The following is a 14,912-nucleotide window of genomic DNA, read 5'->3' on the forward strand; positions in this document are numbered from 1 at the left end:
ATTAAATATTAGCGATAAATTTGTCAAAGCTTACTTTTAGTAGTTTGGTTTAGAGTGTCACAAGGTATTCTGTACAGCAAAAATATTGACAAAATAATAGAATACATGACAGAGCAGAGGGAAGACTAATTTGGACTCAATTAATATGATATTCCCTCAATGAATTCACAAAATATCCGCTTGTTCTAAAGCAGATTGGAGCACATGATGAAGTACAGCACATTTCTCTCACAAAAAGAGTTCAAAGGAGGTTCTGAAGGGCCCATGTTCATCGACAGGATAACTAACCATATTGTAGCATCCTAGGTGAAATGATTTCCTGATCAATAATAGGGCGTTTTTGCTCTGTTACAAATCAGGTGCAGCTAAGGGATTTCACATCAGTGAGGAAAGTTACTGACTGTAAGGTGTATTATAGCTCAGTATGGATAAGATTAGTCTCACAGAAGTAATGATCTTCAAATATATTTTGCTTGGATTACATCAGTCTATTGACATTTGTTCAAAGGTTTTAGACATCAATATATCATTTAAATATTTTGTAACATGAAGCAAATATATTTGTGAAAGTTGTTTCTATGGCTTTAAGCAAAGTACACCTTCCAACAAAGGAAACCACAGTTTGGGAGTTTAAACTTTAGCAGAAGCCCCCTGATCCGAAAAACTCTGAGAAAAACATACGGAATGCATCATCGGGTTTCCTAACTATGTCTTTATGGAAATACTGTGCTACTCTCAGAGCTCAGTAGCCAGCAGTCTGAGAGGAACAAGTTTAGTGTACTCCAGCTCTACACCTCAGGCCAATGCTAATGATGATAATGATTCACAAACACAATAGGAACAAATGTAATTATGTGCTCTCTAAAGAAAAACAGAAGGCTCAACACCATAAAAACACGTTACTTAGTTCGAGTGCAATTTAACAATTTTTATCATTTTTTCTTGCAAAATTAGCAAGGGAGGAGGTAGATGAATTTGGATGAGCGTGCATTTATAATACTGTTTAGTCACAAATACAGAATTAGTTGTCTTAGTTAACTGCTAGGGAAGCTGAAGCACTGGAGCGATATTGCGGATCCCCACTAAATACAGTGAGCTACTTAATGCACGACACTCTAATGATCTTACTTTAACTTCCATTCAGATTTATGGATAGCCATAACATACTTTACTAATTGGTTTTATAGCTATACAATTATACTTCATATATTTTATATATAATTAACTGGTTATAATTAGGGTATGCTTTTATGCAGTTTAAAATATATAATTTGGGGTTAAACGGTTGAAGAAGCAGCGTGGCTCAGTGGAAGGAGCACGGGCTTTGGAGTCAGGGCTCATGAGTTCGAATCCCAGCTCTGCCACTTGTCAGCTGTGTGACTGTGGGCAAGTCACTTAACTTCTCTGTGCCTCAGTTCTCTCATCTGTAAAATGGGGATTAAGACTGTGAGCCCCACGTGGGACAACCTGATTCCCCTGTGTCTACCCCAGCGCTTAGAACAGTGCTCGGCACATAGTAAGCGCTTAACAAATACCAACATTATTATCATAAAATTGGGAATATATTTTGGGTATTATTTTAGCTTTAATTTTCATGATTTCCATATAACGTGTATGTCCAGCATTTTGGGGGGAATGTTACTCCTTTAGCATTAAGAGTGTGATTAGCCTAATGTGGGACAGGGACTTTATCCAACCTGATCAACTTGTGTCTACCCCAGTGCTTAGAACAGTGCTTGGCACATAGTGAGTGCTTAAACAGTACCATAATTATTATTTTTTCATCACTTGCCAAAATCACAAATGGCTAAAGGAATACTCAATATCACAACCTGCTCCGGGCAAACATAGCAGTGTTAAGGTCCTTTGCTTAATTTAAGGCATTGTATTCCAGCATCAAACCAAGTCAGTTTTGGTTTGGGGGTAAGGGACCTCTACTGGAATGAGAACAATAATGGCACTTACCCAATGGTTATGCCATAACTGACCACATATGCCATTAACCCAAGGCAAATCTAGATACAGAGGAAAAAAGAAGGGAAATTCCCTCCAAAACATGCATTTTAAATTGACCAGGTTTTCCAACACCAAATGCTAAAATACATTTGGTTCTCTTAAACCATGGAAAAATGGACATTGTAACTAAGATGCTAAATTAGTTTGTCAACTTGAACAAAATTAGGGTGGATTTGCAAAACAACAAAAGTCCATTTAGTTTGTGAAGATAAGGTTAGCAACTTTATTTTAATTAAGGTTTTGGGGGTATTAATGAATAGAAAAAATATTTAGGTGGCATAAACCGGGCTAAACGAGATAAAAAGGAAAGTCCACACCCTATGGTTAATCAGGTTTTAGGGATATGACCATCCTCACGGCAATTTTATAGACTAGCCATGGTGCAGTGGCATTGAGGTTTGGGTTAACCAGGAACCACTCTGACTCTTGGATGGCATAAGGTAATAGTAGAGGTTTAACCCCTAGGTAGCGTCCATGGTCAAAAAAATGGTTCCCAAGCATCTATTTGCTCTCCAATTAATATTCATTCTTGGAGTTGGTGATGAGCTAAAAATAACTCAAAAAAGAAGGCTCCAGGGAAAAAACCTATTGCTCAGAACTCATTTCTGCCCCCCAAATTAGTGATCTTGTAGGATCAGAATGAAATAATTTACTGACATTTTAGGTGGAAATACATTCTTACCTGTGCTTGTATATTACAAGCAACAGTATAACCAAAGGGAAGTGAACATTTATTTGTTTGTGTCAAAGTAATCTGTTAGATTGTAATATTACATCGTTAGTGCCCATGTCTATATAATTTTGCAAAGAGCTCAGTAGTGTGAGGTGCAATGCTATTTTTTCTAATAAATGTTTTTGAATGACGATGATCATTAAAGATGCTTTCTCTAAAAATAAAGCACTGAATATGAGCCCTCTCATTGAACAAGAACTGAGTAAATAGCTATGGGCTCTTCAACTTGGGTTTTCGTTTTCTTTAATGGTTTTATGAAATAATAATGACCCAAGGTGTAAATAATGAATTCATTTCAAATTTAAAATGCCCAAGCTGGTTTCAATGCATGTGCATCAAATTAACACTAATAACACCACCTTCCTTTCCATAACATTTTTCTTCTGAAGAGTTCACGACAGTTTTAAATGCACAATGTCATTTTACTCTCCCTTTGTCTCTGTGATGAAAGAACCAGGATAAAGCTAAATAGTCTTGGACAGTGAATGCAAATAAGGTTCACTCTGTTTAATCATCAGGAATATTGGAAATGCAAGTAAAGTCATGGCTTACTAGATAGAGCATAGGTCTGGGAGTCAGAAGGTCATGGGTTCTAATCCCAGCTCCATCATTTGTCTGCTGTGTGACCTCGGGCAAGTCATTTCACGTCCTGTGTGCCTCAATTACCTCATCTGCAAAATGGGGATTGAGACTCTGAGCCCCATGTGGGACAGGGACTGTGTCTGACACAATTTGCTCATAACCCCCCAGGAGTTTAGTCCAGTGCCTGGCACACAGTAAGCGCTAAACAAATATCACTATTATTATTATTATTATATCCAGAATCACTGTATATGCAGTTCCAGTCTTGAACACATTGACTTCCTAGTCTAACAGCCTCCTCACTGGTCTGCCAGCTTCTAGCTCTCTCTTTGACTCTGCAATTTACACTACATGCTACTGCATGGTTTCCCACCTTAGCACACATCTCTGCACTCTCAACAACCTTTAGCTTCCTGTTTTTCTCTTCATCAAACAAAAACTCCTTATCTTACAAATTGAGAGGCTCTCTCCACCCTCTACTTCTTAGCTCAGTCTCTTTGTTCCTCCCAAGCAAATCATCAGACTATCTCTCCCCAACTTTCCTGCCTCCAGTCTCTTGCTCAAACTGTTCACCCAGCCTGGAATGCCCTCTCTCCCAATCCTCCAAGTTCAAAGCCCTCCTAAATTTTCCCACCTCCTCTTACAAATCTTCCCCAACCCACTCCCAACAGGCCACCAGCCACTTCTAACACATACTCTTTATGGTGTTTGTTAAGCACTTACTATGTACTAAGCACAAGTACAAGTTAATCAGGTCAGACACAGTCCCTGTCCCACTTGGGACTCACAGTCTAAGTAGGAGAGAGAACAGGTATTGAATCCCCATACATATTTAATCAATTCAATCGTATTTATTGAGCTCTTATTGAGTGCAAAGCACTGTACCAAGCACTTATCTATTTATTTAGACACTTCCTCAGTACTTGTGTTGCTGCCCATCCTCTCTTCCTTTAAAATCACTATTTTGAGAAAACATACTCTTTATGTCTTGGGGAACATCTCTCCTAGCCCATCATATTCCTCACCTTCCCTGGAAGTTCCAACTTGGGATTTCCAAAACCAAAGATTCCACATCCTACATTCATAAAGTCCCAGGTGGGACAGGGACTGCACCCAGCCTGGTATCGTCTATCTACTCCAGCACTAATTACAGTGCTTGATAAACAACAAATTATTATAAACTGTAGTAGCATTATTATTCAATTAAATAATAGGGTCATAGTTTGCAGAAGATACATCTACAACCTGATTAACCTTCCACCCTCAATATCATAAATGTGCCAGACTCATGGTTTAACTGGAAAATGTCTTCAAATGCATCCCAGAATTCTTTGGAAGACTTAATGAAATCACATTATGGAGATCAGAATAGTAGAGTATAACGATAACATTCTCATTTGAAATACAAATATGCTGCATCAGCTACACTTTTAAAGAGCAACATGAGAAAACTCCAAAGTAGGTTCTCAATCAATGTCATTTTCATATTCGGTTAACTCACATGGCCATCTTAAACAAGGTACAGAGAGAATGAGCACATTGTTACTTCGGCTACTGTTCTTGCTTCCACATGACAATGTCATCCATCAGGGAGATAATGTGTGTTACCTTTGGGCAGTGCTTTGTATTCAGAGATACTTTCCTCAAAATCATGATTATTTTAGAAAACCCTCAAGGGATGTCTTTGATCAACTAGTTTTTTGTCTTCTACTTCTAAAGCTGCACTGAATATATCCTAGAAAATCCATTCCACATACATTCTATAGTTCCAAGCAAATAGGCTTTGCAAAATAAACTGCTTATAAATCTACTTTGTTGATTACATTCTGGATTTTCCCTAATCAACATCAATCTATATTAATATGCACATAAAATATTAGATTTTAAAGAAATATTGTCATCTAAAAACCATACTAGTTCAGTTACAGAAATCAAAGAGCCAAATAAAAACTCCAGGATGAAAAAAATGGACATCAATCTTAGGAACTTCGCCACTCAACATTGTTGGTAGTAACTGCATTAGGTCATTATTCTCCATATTGTTCTGACTTTTCACTCCAGGGACCAGGACATGGCACTGGCCAGTGAGAGAGCACCAACCCCCTCCTGTGGCAGGGTAAAAGGCCTTGAGAGAAGGGAGAATTACTCAAGCATGGGTCACCTCGACTCCACATAGTGCATGTATGAGCACACTCAACTTGATGTGCAAGAAAGAACCACTCCTTTACGTTGCTCCTTCATCACCTGTAGCATACATAAAAGTGCATTGTGTTTTAGGGAAGCGGTGTGGTCTAATGGATACAGCAAGGGCCTGCAAGTCTGAAAGGTCTGGGTTCTGACACTGACTCTGGCATTTGTCTGCTGTGTGACCTTGGGCTAGCCACCTAACCTCTTTGTGCTCAAATTACCTCATCTGTAAAATGGGGATTAATACTGTGAGCCCCATGTGAGACCTGGACTGTGTCCAACCTGATTACCTTATACCTACCCCAGGGCTTTTTAACAAGGACAATGGTTATTTAGGCATGTGAAACGTTTAAATTAAAAAAGTTGATTTCTCAAATGTTTTTATTAAACCTACGTTAGTCTTTACTTGTCTGCATTCACTCCAACAAGCAAATTTTAGAGTGAAGAAATACTGTAATTTATACAAATGTACAAATTAGACTAAAACACCAACTTAATAATAGTGCTTCTTGACAAGTTTCTAAATGGACATTTCCCTTAAAACTTTAGAAGTGAGAGGTGAACTGGAATTATACTGCATTTTCCACCCCAAATCATGGAGTTGCTCTTCAGTAAAGCCGATTTATTATTTATAAACATTTACAAAATAGGACACCACATCCAATAATAGTGCATTTGGGCAAGTTGGAAACGAGACATTAGCCTCTCAAATTTTAGACTGGTCATTATTTCACTCACTTTTTAACCAAATAAGGGCATTTTGCTCATTTTGATATATTCTTCTAAATTTTTTTTCTTTAATACATACACATGCCCTGATTAGTTTCATTTTGACATTTTGCAGTATTAAATTGTTGATGCACAAATTTATTTCATTTGATTTCAACTGAAGAGACAAAATTTCCATGTAATAACATATAAAAATTATAGGAATTATTTTTTACTAGGAAATCTTAAACTGCTTCTTAGAAAACAAGTGAGAAAGGCTGGATGTCCCAGCAAAGATTTGTGTGTCATGAGTGTATTTGATCACATAAGTACTGGCTCAAACTAGAGTTACCAAGACAATGAATCAGCTGTTAGATTCAAAGGATCCCTTCTCAAACCCCAAGTTAGTCTTACTTCATTACAATTTTTGCCAAATCAAAAGCTCACTTCCTGTTTCAGTTTATCATTATTAAAAATTAAAAGCTTATGATTCTTCTTGTCAGTTACTATGCCTAAATTTGATTGATAGAAGCACAAACATATAACTCGAGATATATATATATATGCTCCTGTCCAACATCAAATTTAGGCATAGTAACTGACAAGAATACCTACCTTTAATTCTTGATATGTACAGGCCTTTTTATTACTCTGGATCCAACCAGACAGTACTCAGTCCCTGCTCCACCCCCAATAAAAAGTACTAAATTAGTACTATCACCTTCTAAGTGTGGGTCTGAATGAGAAACCCTGCAACAGTAGGATGAATAGGTAAAATGATTTCAATCTCAGTGATCTTTATTTCCTGGATGATTACTGTACCAAGTTTATACCAAGCTTAAAGTTTGTACCACGGACTTAAAGCAGATGAAGTCATATGGCCATTGAATTGGTTGCTTTAATAGTCAAAATCCAAGAAGTCCAAAAGAACTCTTAACGGTAAAATTTAACAGCAACTACTCAGAATAATGAAATCAATTCAAGATTGCAGAATCGTAGCAAAGTCACTAGAAAGCACCCCAAATATAATTCCTTATTTGCCAAATCTCATCTCCAAAGATATGAAATTATAGAGGCCAAAAAGAAAGTAAAATTTTTGTCTCCTCCGCTTGGCCTCCAATTCCTTGACAGTGAGCATTTACAAAGTATCAACCCACCTTCATGATAGACCAGGATCTCTCAAATGTGAGAGGCCAAAGTCTGTTTCCAACTTAAGCCTTGCAATGGGATGGCATAATTAGGTCTAATGAAGTGAAATCTAGAGTTAGATCAGCCCACGATGGGATAACAATGCAGAATATATTGTCGTAGAAAGGAAACTCACTACTAAAAGGTGACACGATGACATAATCAGATTATAAGAGCTTGGTCAAACTTTAAAAAAACACAACTTCACAAAATGATCCATTTGTCTAACTCATGCCAGTTGATTTGTGGAACCTGATTTTCTTATCAAGGTCCACAGGTCCATATTGACAATATGACTGGAAGGAGAACAAAGAGAAAGAAGCAGGAATGGACAAGCAGTGGTAGGTGGCAGGAAAACACCAAGGAGAAAGGTAAATATCTGGGAAGGAAAGAGATGGTGAGCAAGGGAGATGAGGAAGAGGGAGAGAGGGGAAGGGAGAAGGGGAAGGCATGAGGGAGAGGAAAAGGGGGAGAAAAAGGGGAGGGAAGAAGAGGGAAGAAAGAGAGAGAGAGAGATATGGAGGGGGCATGGGCTACAAAATCATGTATACCCATACATACATAGACAAACAAATAAACACAAAACTACGAACACCTCTCAACCGGTCTGCTTTGTTCCAAACCCAGAATGACTCCTGCTTCTGGAAGCTCCAGCTGTGGTTACAGGGCCCTGCCCCTCACTGTGGAGACTGGCCTCCCTTGAGGACATTCTGGGAGATCTCCAGCATGGCTGGAACTGATGCAGTTTTATCTTTGTCCAAAATCTCTTGAGAAGTGCATAAAGCAGCTAGTTCTGGCCCTGTGATAATGGTGACAGCAGGGACACTGGCCATGAAGAAGGAACGAGAAGAGGAAGTGGGACAATTTCTCCTCACCTCTTTTCAATCCATTTAACTACTGAGCTGCCATGGCCATGGCTATTTTTGTCTCCTCTCAGGATCCAGGCCAAAACAAGACTTAAAGCCATTCTGTTGGCCTGCTTTTGGGTGGCGGTACCAAAATTTGGGACTTTTTTTCCCTACACATAATGTGGGATGGCTGTCCCCGAAATATTAGCCCACTACAACATCTTTCAATGAAATGAGGAAAACTAAAGAAAAAGGCATTCTCCTTGCACTTTTTTCCTGAATTCAAGTGCTAGCATTTAGGCTTTGGATGTTTCCATTAGAGTCAAGTTAAATCAATATGAAATTGACTACCATCTGCTAAGCACTGCTAAACACAATCACACCTCTCAAAAATGCCCGAGGTAGTAAATGGAAAGTGCAGTGGAGCAAATTCTTGCCGAATTCATGCTATTATACCTACAAGACAGCTTGTCAACTATTGTCAAAATTAGTTTAATTCTACTCATGCTTAGCTACCTCTCAAGACAATTCAAATGCTGCCAGCAGTGACAGAAATCTCCTAAGAGTTTCAGAGATAAATCTCTTCAGTTTGCCAACATTCTGGCCTGATTTCACCTGAAAGCATAGCTGAAAGTGTTCAGAAATAAATATTACGCAGGTTAATGTTCCATTCATACTATACATCCTCTGCATGAGTTCAGTTCAGGAAAGAGGCAGGCAGGTTTAAGCTGCAGGGATAATTTTTCAAAAGTGAAATGAAATAGATTTTATTGTAAAGCCCATTTTTGTGAAAAGAAATTATTTGTAGAAAACACTTATCATTGTTTCTACTACTGTACTCCCCAAAATTCCATACATACCTCACTGCAGTGACGCTTCAAACAGTCAGAAGAAGGGAAATACCTCCTGGGATTAGGCAATTGGTGGTCACGTGTCTGACTCCCCCTTTTTGACTGTGAGCCTGTTGTTGGGCAGGGATTGTCTCTATCTGTTGCTGAACTGTACATTCCAAGTGCTTAGTACAGTGCTCTGCACATAGTAAGCGCTCAATAAATACGAATTAAGTCTTCTGTCTGGAGAACCCCCTGGGGCATCTCACATGGTAGGCAGGACCAGCACATGTCCTGGAAGTAGCTGACTAATCTGGGTAGCAGCGAATAATAATTATAATAATGACACTGGTATTTGTTCAGCGCTCTCTACGTGCTAAACGCTGGGGTAGATACGGGTCAATTAGTTCAGATACAATCTGTGTTCCATTTGGGGCTCAGAGTGCAAAGGGGAAGGACAATTGGTATTTAATTCCCATTTTACAGATGAGGAAACTTTGGAACAGAGAAGTTCATGTGGCTTGGCCAAGGTCACACAGCAGATAAGAGGTGGAACAGGGATTGTAACCCAGGTGTTTTGACTCTCGGTCCTGTGCTCTTTCCACTAAGCAACCATGCTTCTCATCCTGCAGTGAAAACTGTCATGGCAGTCAAGGTGGCTTCCCCAACACAGTATCAACTCTGTGCTACGGACACTTTCTAGTAACAGTAGAATAGCATTAAGCATTTTAAATAGATTTTCTAAAGAAAATTTTTGCATATGCTGTTTTTAATGGTATCTGTTAAGTGCTTACTATGTACCGGGGTAAATGCAAGATAGATAGGTACTAAGCGCTGGGATAGATAAAAACTAACGTACACAGTGCACGTCCCATATGGGGCTCACAGTATTATTCCCCTTTTAACAGAATAGGGAACTGAGGCACAGAGAAGTTAAGTAATTTGCCTAAGGTCACACAGCAGACAAGTGGTGAAGCCAGTATCAGAACCCAGGTCCTTCTCCCTCCCAGGCCCGGGCTCTAAACCTAGGCCACGCTGCTTTGAATTATACTGCTCCCCTGCCTGTCTACTTGCTTGTTGGATCTACTACCCAAATGACAGAGACAGGAGAGTGCAAATGGAACTAGGCAAACCACTGGCAATACAATTCATTTATTTGTACAGGTTCTTGGTCCTGAGGTCTCTGGGCTTGGACCATGATTCATCTGTTGTTTATAATGGAAGACTACATCCCATCCCCATCACTAACGTGACCATCAACACCATTATTAGACCCTCCCTAGAGAGTATCACTTTAGCTGATCATCTTGTTTCTACCCCAGAGCTTAATACAGCGCTTGGGACATACACATAACAACTTATTGCTATTACATGAGGCTCCTTATCATCCAAACTTTTGAGCCTCAATGGAGCTGTGATAGGTGGCAGTAGGAGTCCAGAGATAAAAGAAACGAGGGGCTCAGTTCCCATCACCTTTATGAAAACAGAGGGGATTGCATTGTTCGGATCCCTCTCTGACACAAAAGGATTTGGAGAGGGCCCCTTCTCTCGGCATCGACCTGCTTTTTTGCTTGCAATCCTAATTAACCCAGTCTCATCCAGCCTTGGTTGGCTTTTCTATTTCACGCTATAACCACCTCTCCTGCATTTTCAATCACAACATGATATTCTGTATTTTTACAATTGTCCCCTGACAATCACCTAGTGGTTGTTGAGTTATTAAACAGAATACCACGAATAGGAGAATGGCATCCCCATCGGAGATTCACTGACAAAGTACAGGGAAACAAACAAAAAAAAGCAAAAACTTGTACTGATAATTTGAACAGGTTGAACTGGTAGAATCCCAACATTCCAAAATATAGATCCCATCTGGCAAACCTGATGATGTTACATCCCAGAGAGATACGAGATGGTTAACATCCACATGACAACATAAGGAAATGGTTTCCAAATGTTCAGTTAGTGATACCTGTTGGACAATTCCCAAACAACCAGATCTTTTTCTCAACTTGAATAACTAGATCCCTTACATTCTGCAAGTTTTTCCCTTTGTAACATAAAGTGGTTATGGTATTTATAATGTCTTTACCATGAGTCAAATGCAAAATATGACTTTAAAAGAACTGTTAGATATTAACAAAATACCTTATATTTTTATTTCTAAGCCCTCACGTTGTCCTTTTCCCCAGTGGAACATTAGCATCTTCATTTAATGCTTTCTCTCCAGCCTTACCCCCAATTCCTTTTCCCCAGACACCAATCTCCTAGCCCGAGAACTTTCTTGAATCACAGACATCTTTGGGGGGGTCCCAGTCTTCACACTGTTGAGCATCACATGCCCTGGAATCACAGTAATGTTTCACTTAGAAACAGCAGCAGCCCACTCCACTGTTTTTCTTTAGTCTGTAATCTTTCTAAGGTGTCAAAGGATTCATTCACTTGTTACTGCCAACATAATAAACTCCTAAATCTCAGTCTTAAAATTTAAGACCTGCCAGACTGATAATTATAGCCCAACATCATAGTAATTACAAACTGGCAAGGCAGGTATACCATGGGTAAATACTGAAGGGTAAACATGCCTTTCAATATAACACAGTAAGTGAACTGTGGATTATTATAAATGTGGCACTTGATAGCTGTTGTCTAAGCTTTCTTTGCCAATGCTTGTTTTCGTGGCGACTCAACAATGTTGTAAAATCTCAGCATCTGAGTGCTTTCATTAAGCTAATAGGCTTTTCTTAAATTAATAATCATTGATTGTTTTAACAATACTAAGTGACCACTGACTTCGATTCCAGGTCACTGTAATACCACGAATAGTACCGCGTGTTTTCACCCACGAAAAAATGCTAGAGGTCTCCTCAGCTCAAATTCAAATGAAGATCTTAGGAACCATGCCAATTGGTCTAACTAGACACATCGACAAATTCTTCTGTGTAGCAAAATAAAGCCATGGTGTCCCCCACAGTGTTCAGAGCTTGACTCCTGGACTTCCTCATCACAGCTTTCTAACAAGACCACGAATTTCCAATCAGAGTTGAAAAGATTCATAATGATGACTGATTTATTAGCTCTTCAAAGCTTACCCTTTCCCAATCTTTTTCCTTCTTTCCCACATTTTTTTCCCCCCTAATCAAATTGAAAAGTGGGTACCTCTGAGAACCTTCTCAATTACGTTTGAAATTATGCTAACCAGAAGCAAACAATGAAAATAAATGCTTAATACAGTCTGAAGGTTTTTCATAAAACAAAGAAGTTCAATATTTCTGTTTTTTACTCGAGAATTGAACAGTCACAAGTAAGGGTGTTCATCAGATCTTCACTACTGCTTATTCACAGATATGAGCCCAGACAAATGTATTTCCAGGCACGTAAAATGATATGAATCTGTGTATCACAGAAGGGTCATGTCACGAATGTCAATCATTCATTCACTCAATCGTATTTATTGAGTGCTTATGGCGTGCGGAGCACTGTATTAAGCGCCTGGGAGAGTACAATTCAATAAAGATACACATTTCCTGCCCACAACAAGCTTAGAGTCTAGAGGAAACTTGTAACCCAGAGGGAGGACATTTTATATTTTCTAACCTGATTAGTATTGCTAATTGTTTAATTTTAAGTCTTCTTGGCAGTCTGTTCCTAGGCAGATTTCTTCAATATGAAGTCCCTTGTTGAGATTCACACCCTAAAATAACTTGAAGACCTTGAACAATAATGTGTGGTTTAACTTTAAGCTTACTCAGCTCCTAAACTTCTGAGCAAACAGATGTTTCTCAGAAAACTGTGGTTTTTATACTGCAGCATTGCTGTCAACAAATTAGTCAAAATCTCCTGTGTCTGCTGCTGACGCACCAGACTCTTAGCTTTTTAAACTCTATGATACTACCATAACCTGTATAGAATGGGATTAACACCAAGACCCACGCTGAGAAAAAACAGCAAGATTTGCTGGTTCAGAAAAGTAAACATATCAGTTTGAAAAGCGTAATTGTGCAGTATTAGCTTCCTCAGTAAGCGGCAATAAAAGTTAAAGTCCCTTTCAGCAATGCAAATTATTCCCTAATGTAATATGGAGCTTATATTATGCAATTCTTAAAGGTCACTTCAAGGGCATAGAAGGAACCCCAAAACTTGAGACCAAGTGTGTAGAGAAGCTTCCAGGCCTTCGGTTCAAGGGGAAGCAAATCCACCACCATCACCACCACTGAACTGCTATAAATGCTCTAAAAGTTCACCCACGAACATAATTTAGAAGCAGCATGGTGTACAGCACGGGCCTATGAGTCAGAAGGTCATGGGTTCTAATCTCGGCTCTGCCACCTGTCTGCTGTGTGATCTTGGGCAAATCATTTAACTCCTCTGGGCTTCAGTTACCTCATCTGGAAAATGGGGATCGAGACTGTGAGCCCCACATGGGACAGGGACTGTGTCCAACCCACAGCTTTGTACAGTGCCTGGCACATAGTAAGTGCTTAACAAATACCACAATAACAATAATAATAATACCACTTGGCACAACTATGTTTGGCAGCAGCTTGAAACGATGAAAGAGTACGCTAAATAGCAATCGATAATTTATTGAGTGCTTATTGTTTGCAGAACACTGTATAAGCACTTGGGACAATACAATATAACAGATTTTGCAGACATGCTCCATGCCCACAATGAGCTTACAGTCTAGAAGGGGAGACAGACATTAATATCAATTATGTATATGTACATGATATCCACAAAACTAGCGTGGCCTAGTGGATAGAGCACCTGGCTGGGAGTCCGAAGGACCTTGGTTCTAATCCCGGTTCTGCCAGAAAATTAATGCAGGTGATAGCTACTATTTGATTTTGCCATCACTGAAGGGTCAGAAAAAGGTAAAGCAGAAGGAAAGAAACCCAACCAATCTAAGTGATAAAATGATAGTTATCAACTTATTCTGATAATAATAAATGTTCTATCTGCAGTATTCACTCTGTTGCCTGGGTCATTTTCCTGTAACATCATTCTGTACACATCTCTCCCTCTACTACAAATATATCTCAAATGGTGAACCTTGCTTTCTGGATTGAAACCACTCAGTAAGATACTCTTCTTCCTACTTATCTACTCTCATCTCCCTCTATATTCCAGCTCCCACTCTTCATTCATGTAAAGCTAATTTATTCGCTGTGCCTTGTTCTCATCTCTCATATAGGAACCACCACTCTCTACAACAGATCACTGCAAAATGTATACAAATTTTAGAAAAGCAAAATCTTTAGTGGGCCATTAAATCCAATCTTTAATATTCCAATAAATAACATCTTTTCTTCAACTAATTCTAGTGAATCAATTAAAGAGATAAGATGGTCTTTGGCAAGAGAACTATATGATGACTTACCTCTCTCCAAATAAAAAAAGTAGAAAAATCGGGTCAGTTAAAATACAATTTGCTGAATTCCAATTGCTTGATACCATACAGGTAATCAATAGATATGTAATGACATTTATGATCAATGGTCAGCTACCTAGGTTTTGGAAAAAAGAGCAAACTGTACATTACCTAATGCTGCTCATGCTTCCGGTCTCCGATCCAAGCTTACATCTCTCCAGTTGGCTGGCTACAATCTGGCGCTCAGCCTCAAGCTCTCGAGTCAGCCTCTCAAACTGGAGTTCCTGAAATACAAAACACAAACAATTGGTCTGTCATTTAAAAGACCGGTTGAGTGAATGTGCCCATTACTGGGGAACCATAAGAGGAGAAATGCAGTTGCCACAATAATTTCTACAAAATGCATTCCTAAAATAATCAGGCACAGTTTACAAGATGAAACCTTT

General features: G+C 39.0%; 1 protein-coding gene across 6 annotated transcripts in view; it reads right to left on the reverse strand.

Moving 5' to 3' along the window:
* The window catches only part of CTNND2 (catenin delta 2), a 471,257-nt gene that overhangs the window by 298,454 nt on the left and 157,891 nt on the right, over positions 1-14,912 (reverse strand). For all 6 annotated transcript variants that reach the window (XM_039910616.1, XM_039910617.1, XM_029053896.2 and 3 more), the window contains one exon: positions 14,638-14,750. In XM_039910616.1, the coding sequence (XP_039766550.1) occupies positions 14,638-14,750 (113 nt within the window). The remainder of the gene's footprint in view (positions 1-14,637; positions 14,751-14,912) is intronic.

The sequence above is a fragment of the Ornithorhynchus anatinus genome, chromosome X3, assembly GCF_004115215.2.
Source record: "Ornithorhynchus anatinus isolate Pmale09 chromosome X3, mOrnAna1.pri.v4, whole genome shotgun sequence".
In the NCBI taxonomy this organism is placed as follows: domain Eukaryota; kingdom Metazoa; phylum Chordata; class Mammalia; order Monotremata; family Ornithorhynchidae; genus Ornithorhynchus; species Ornithorhynchus anatinus.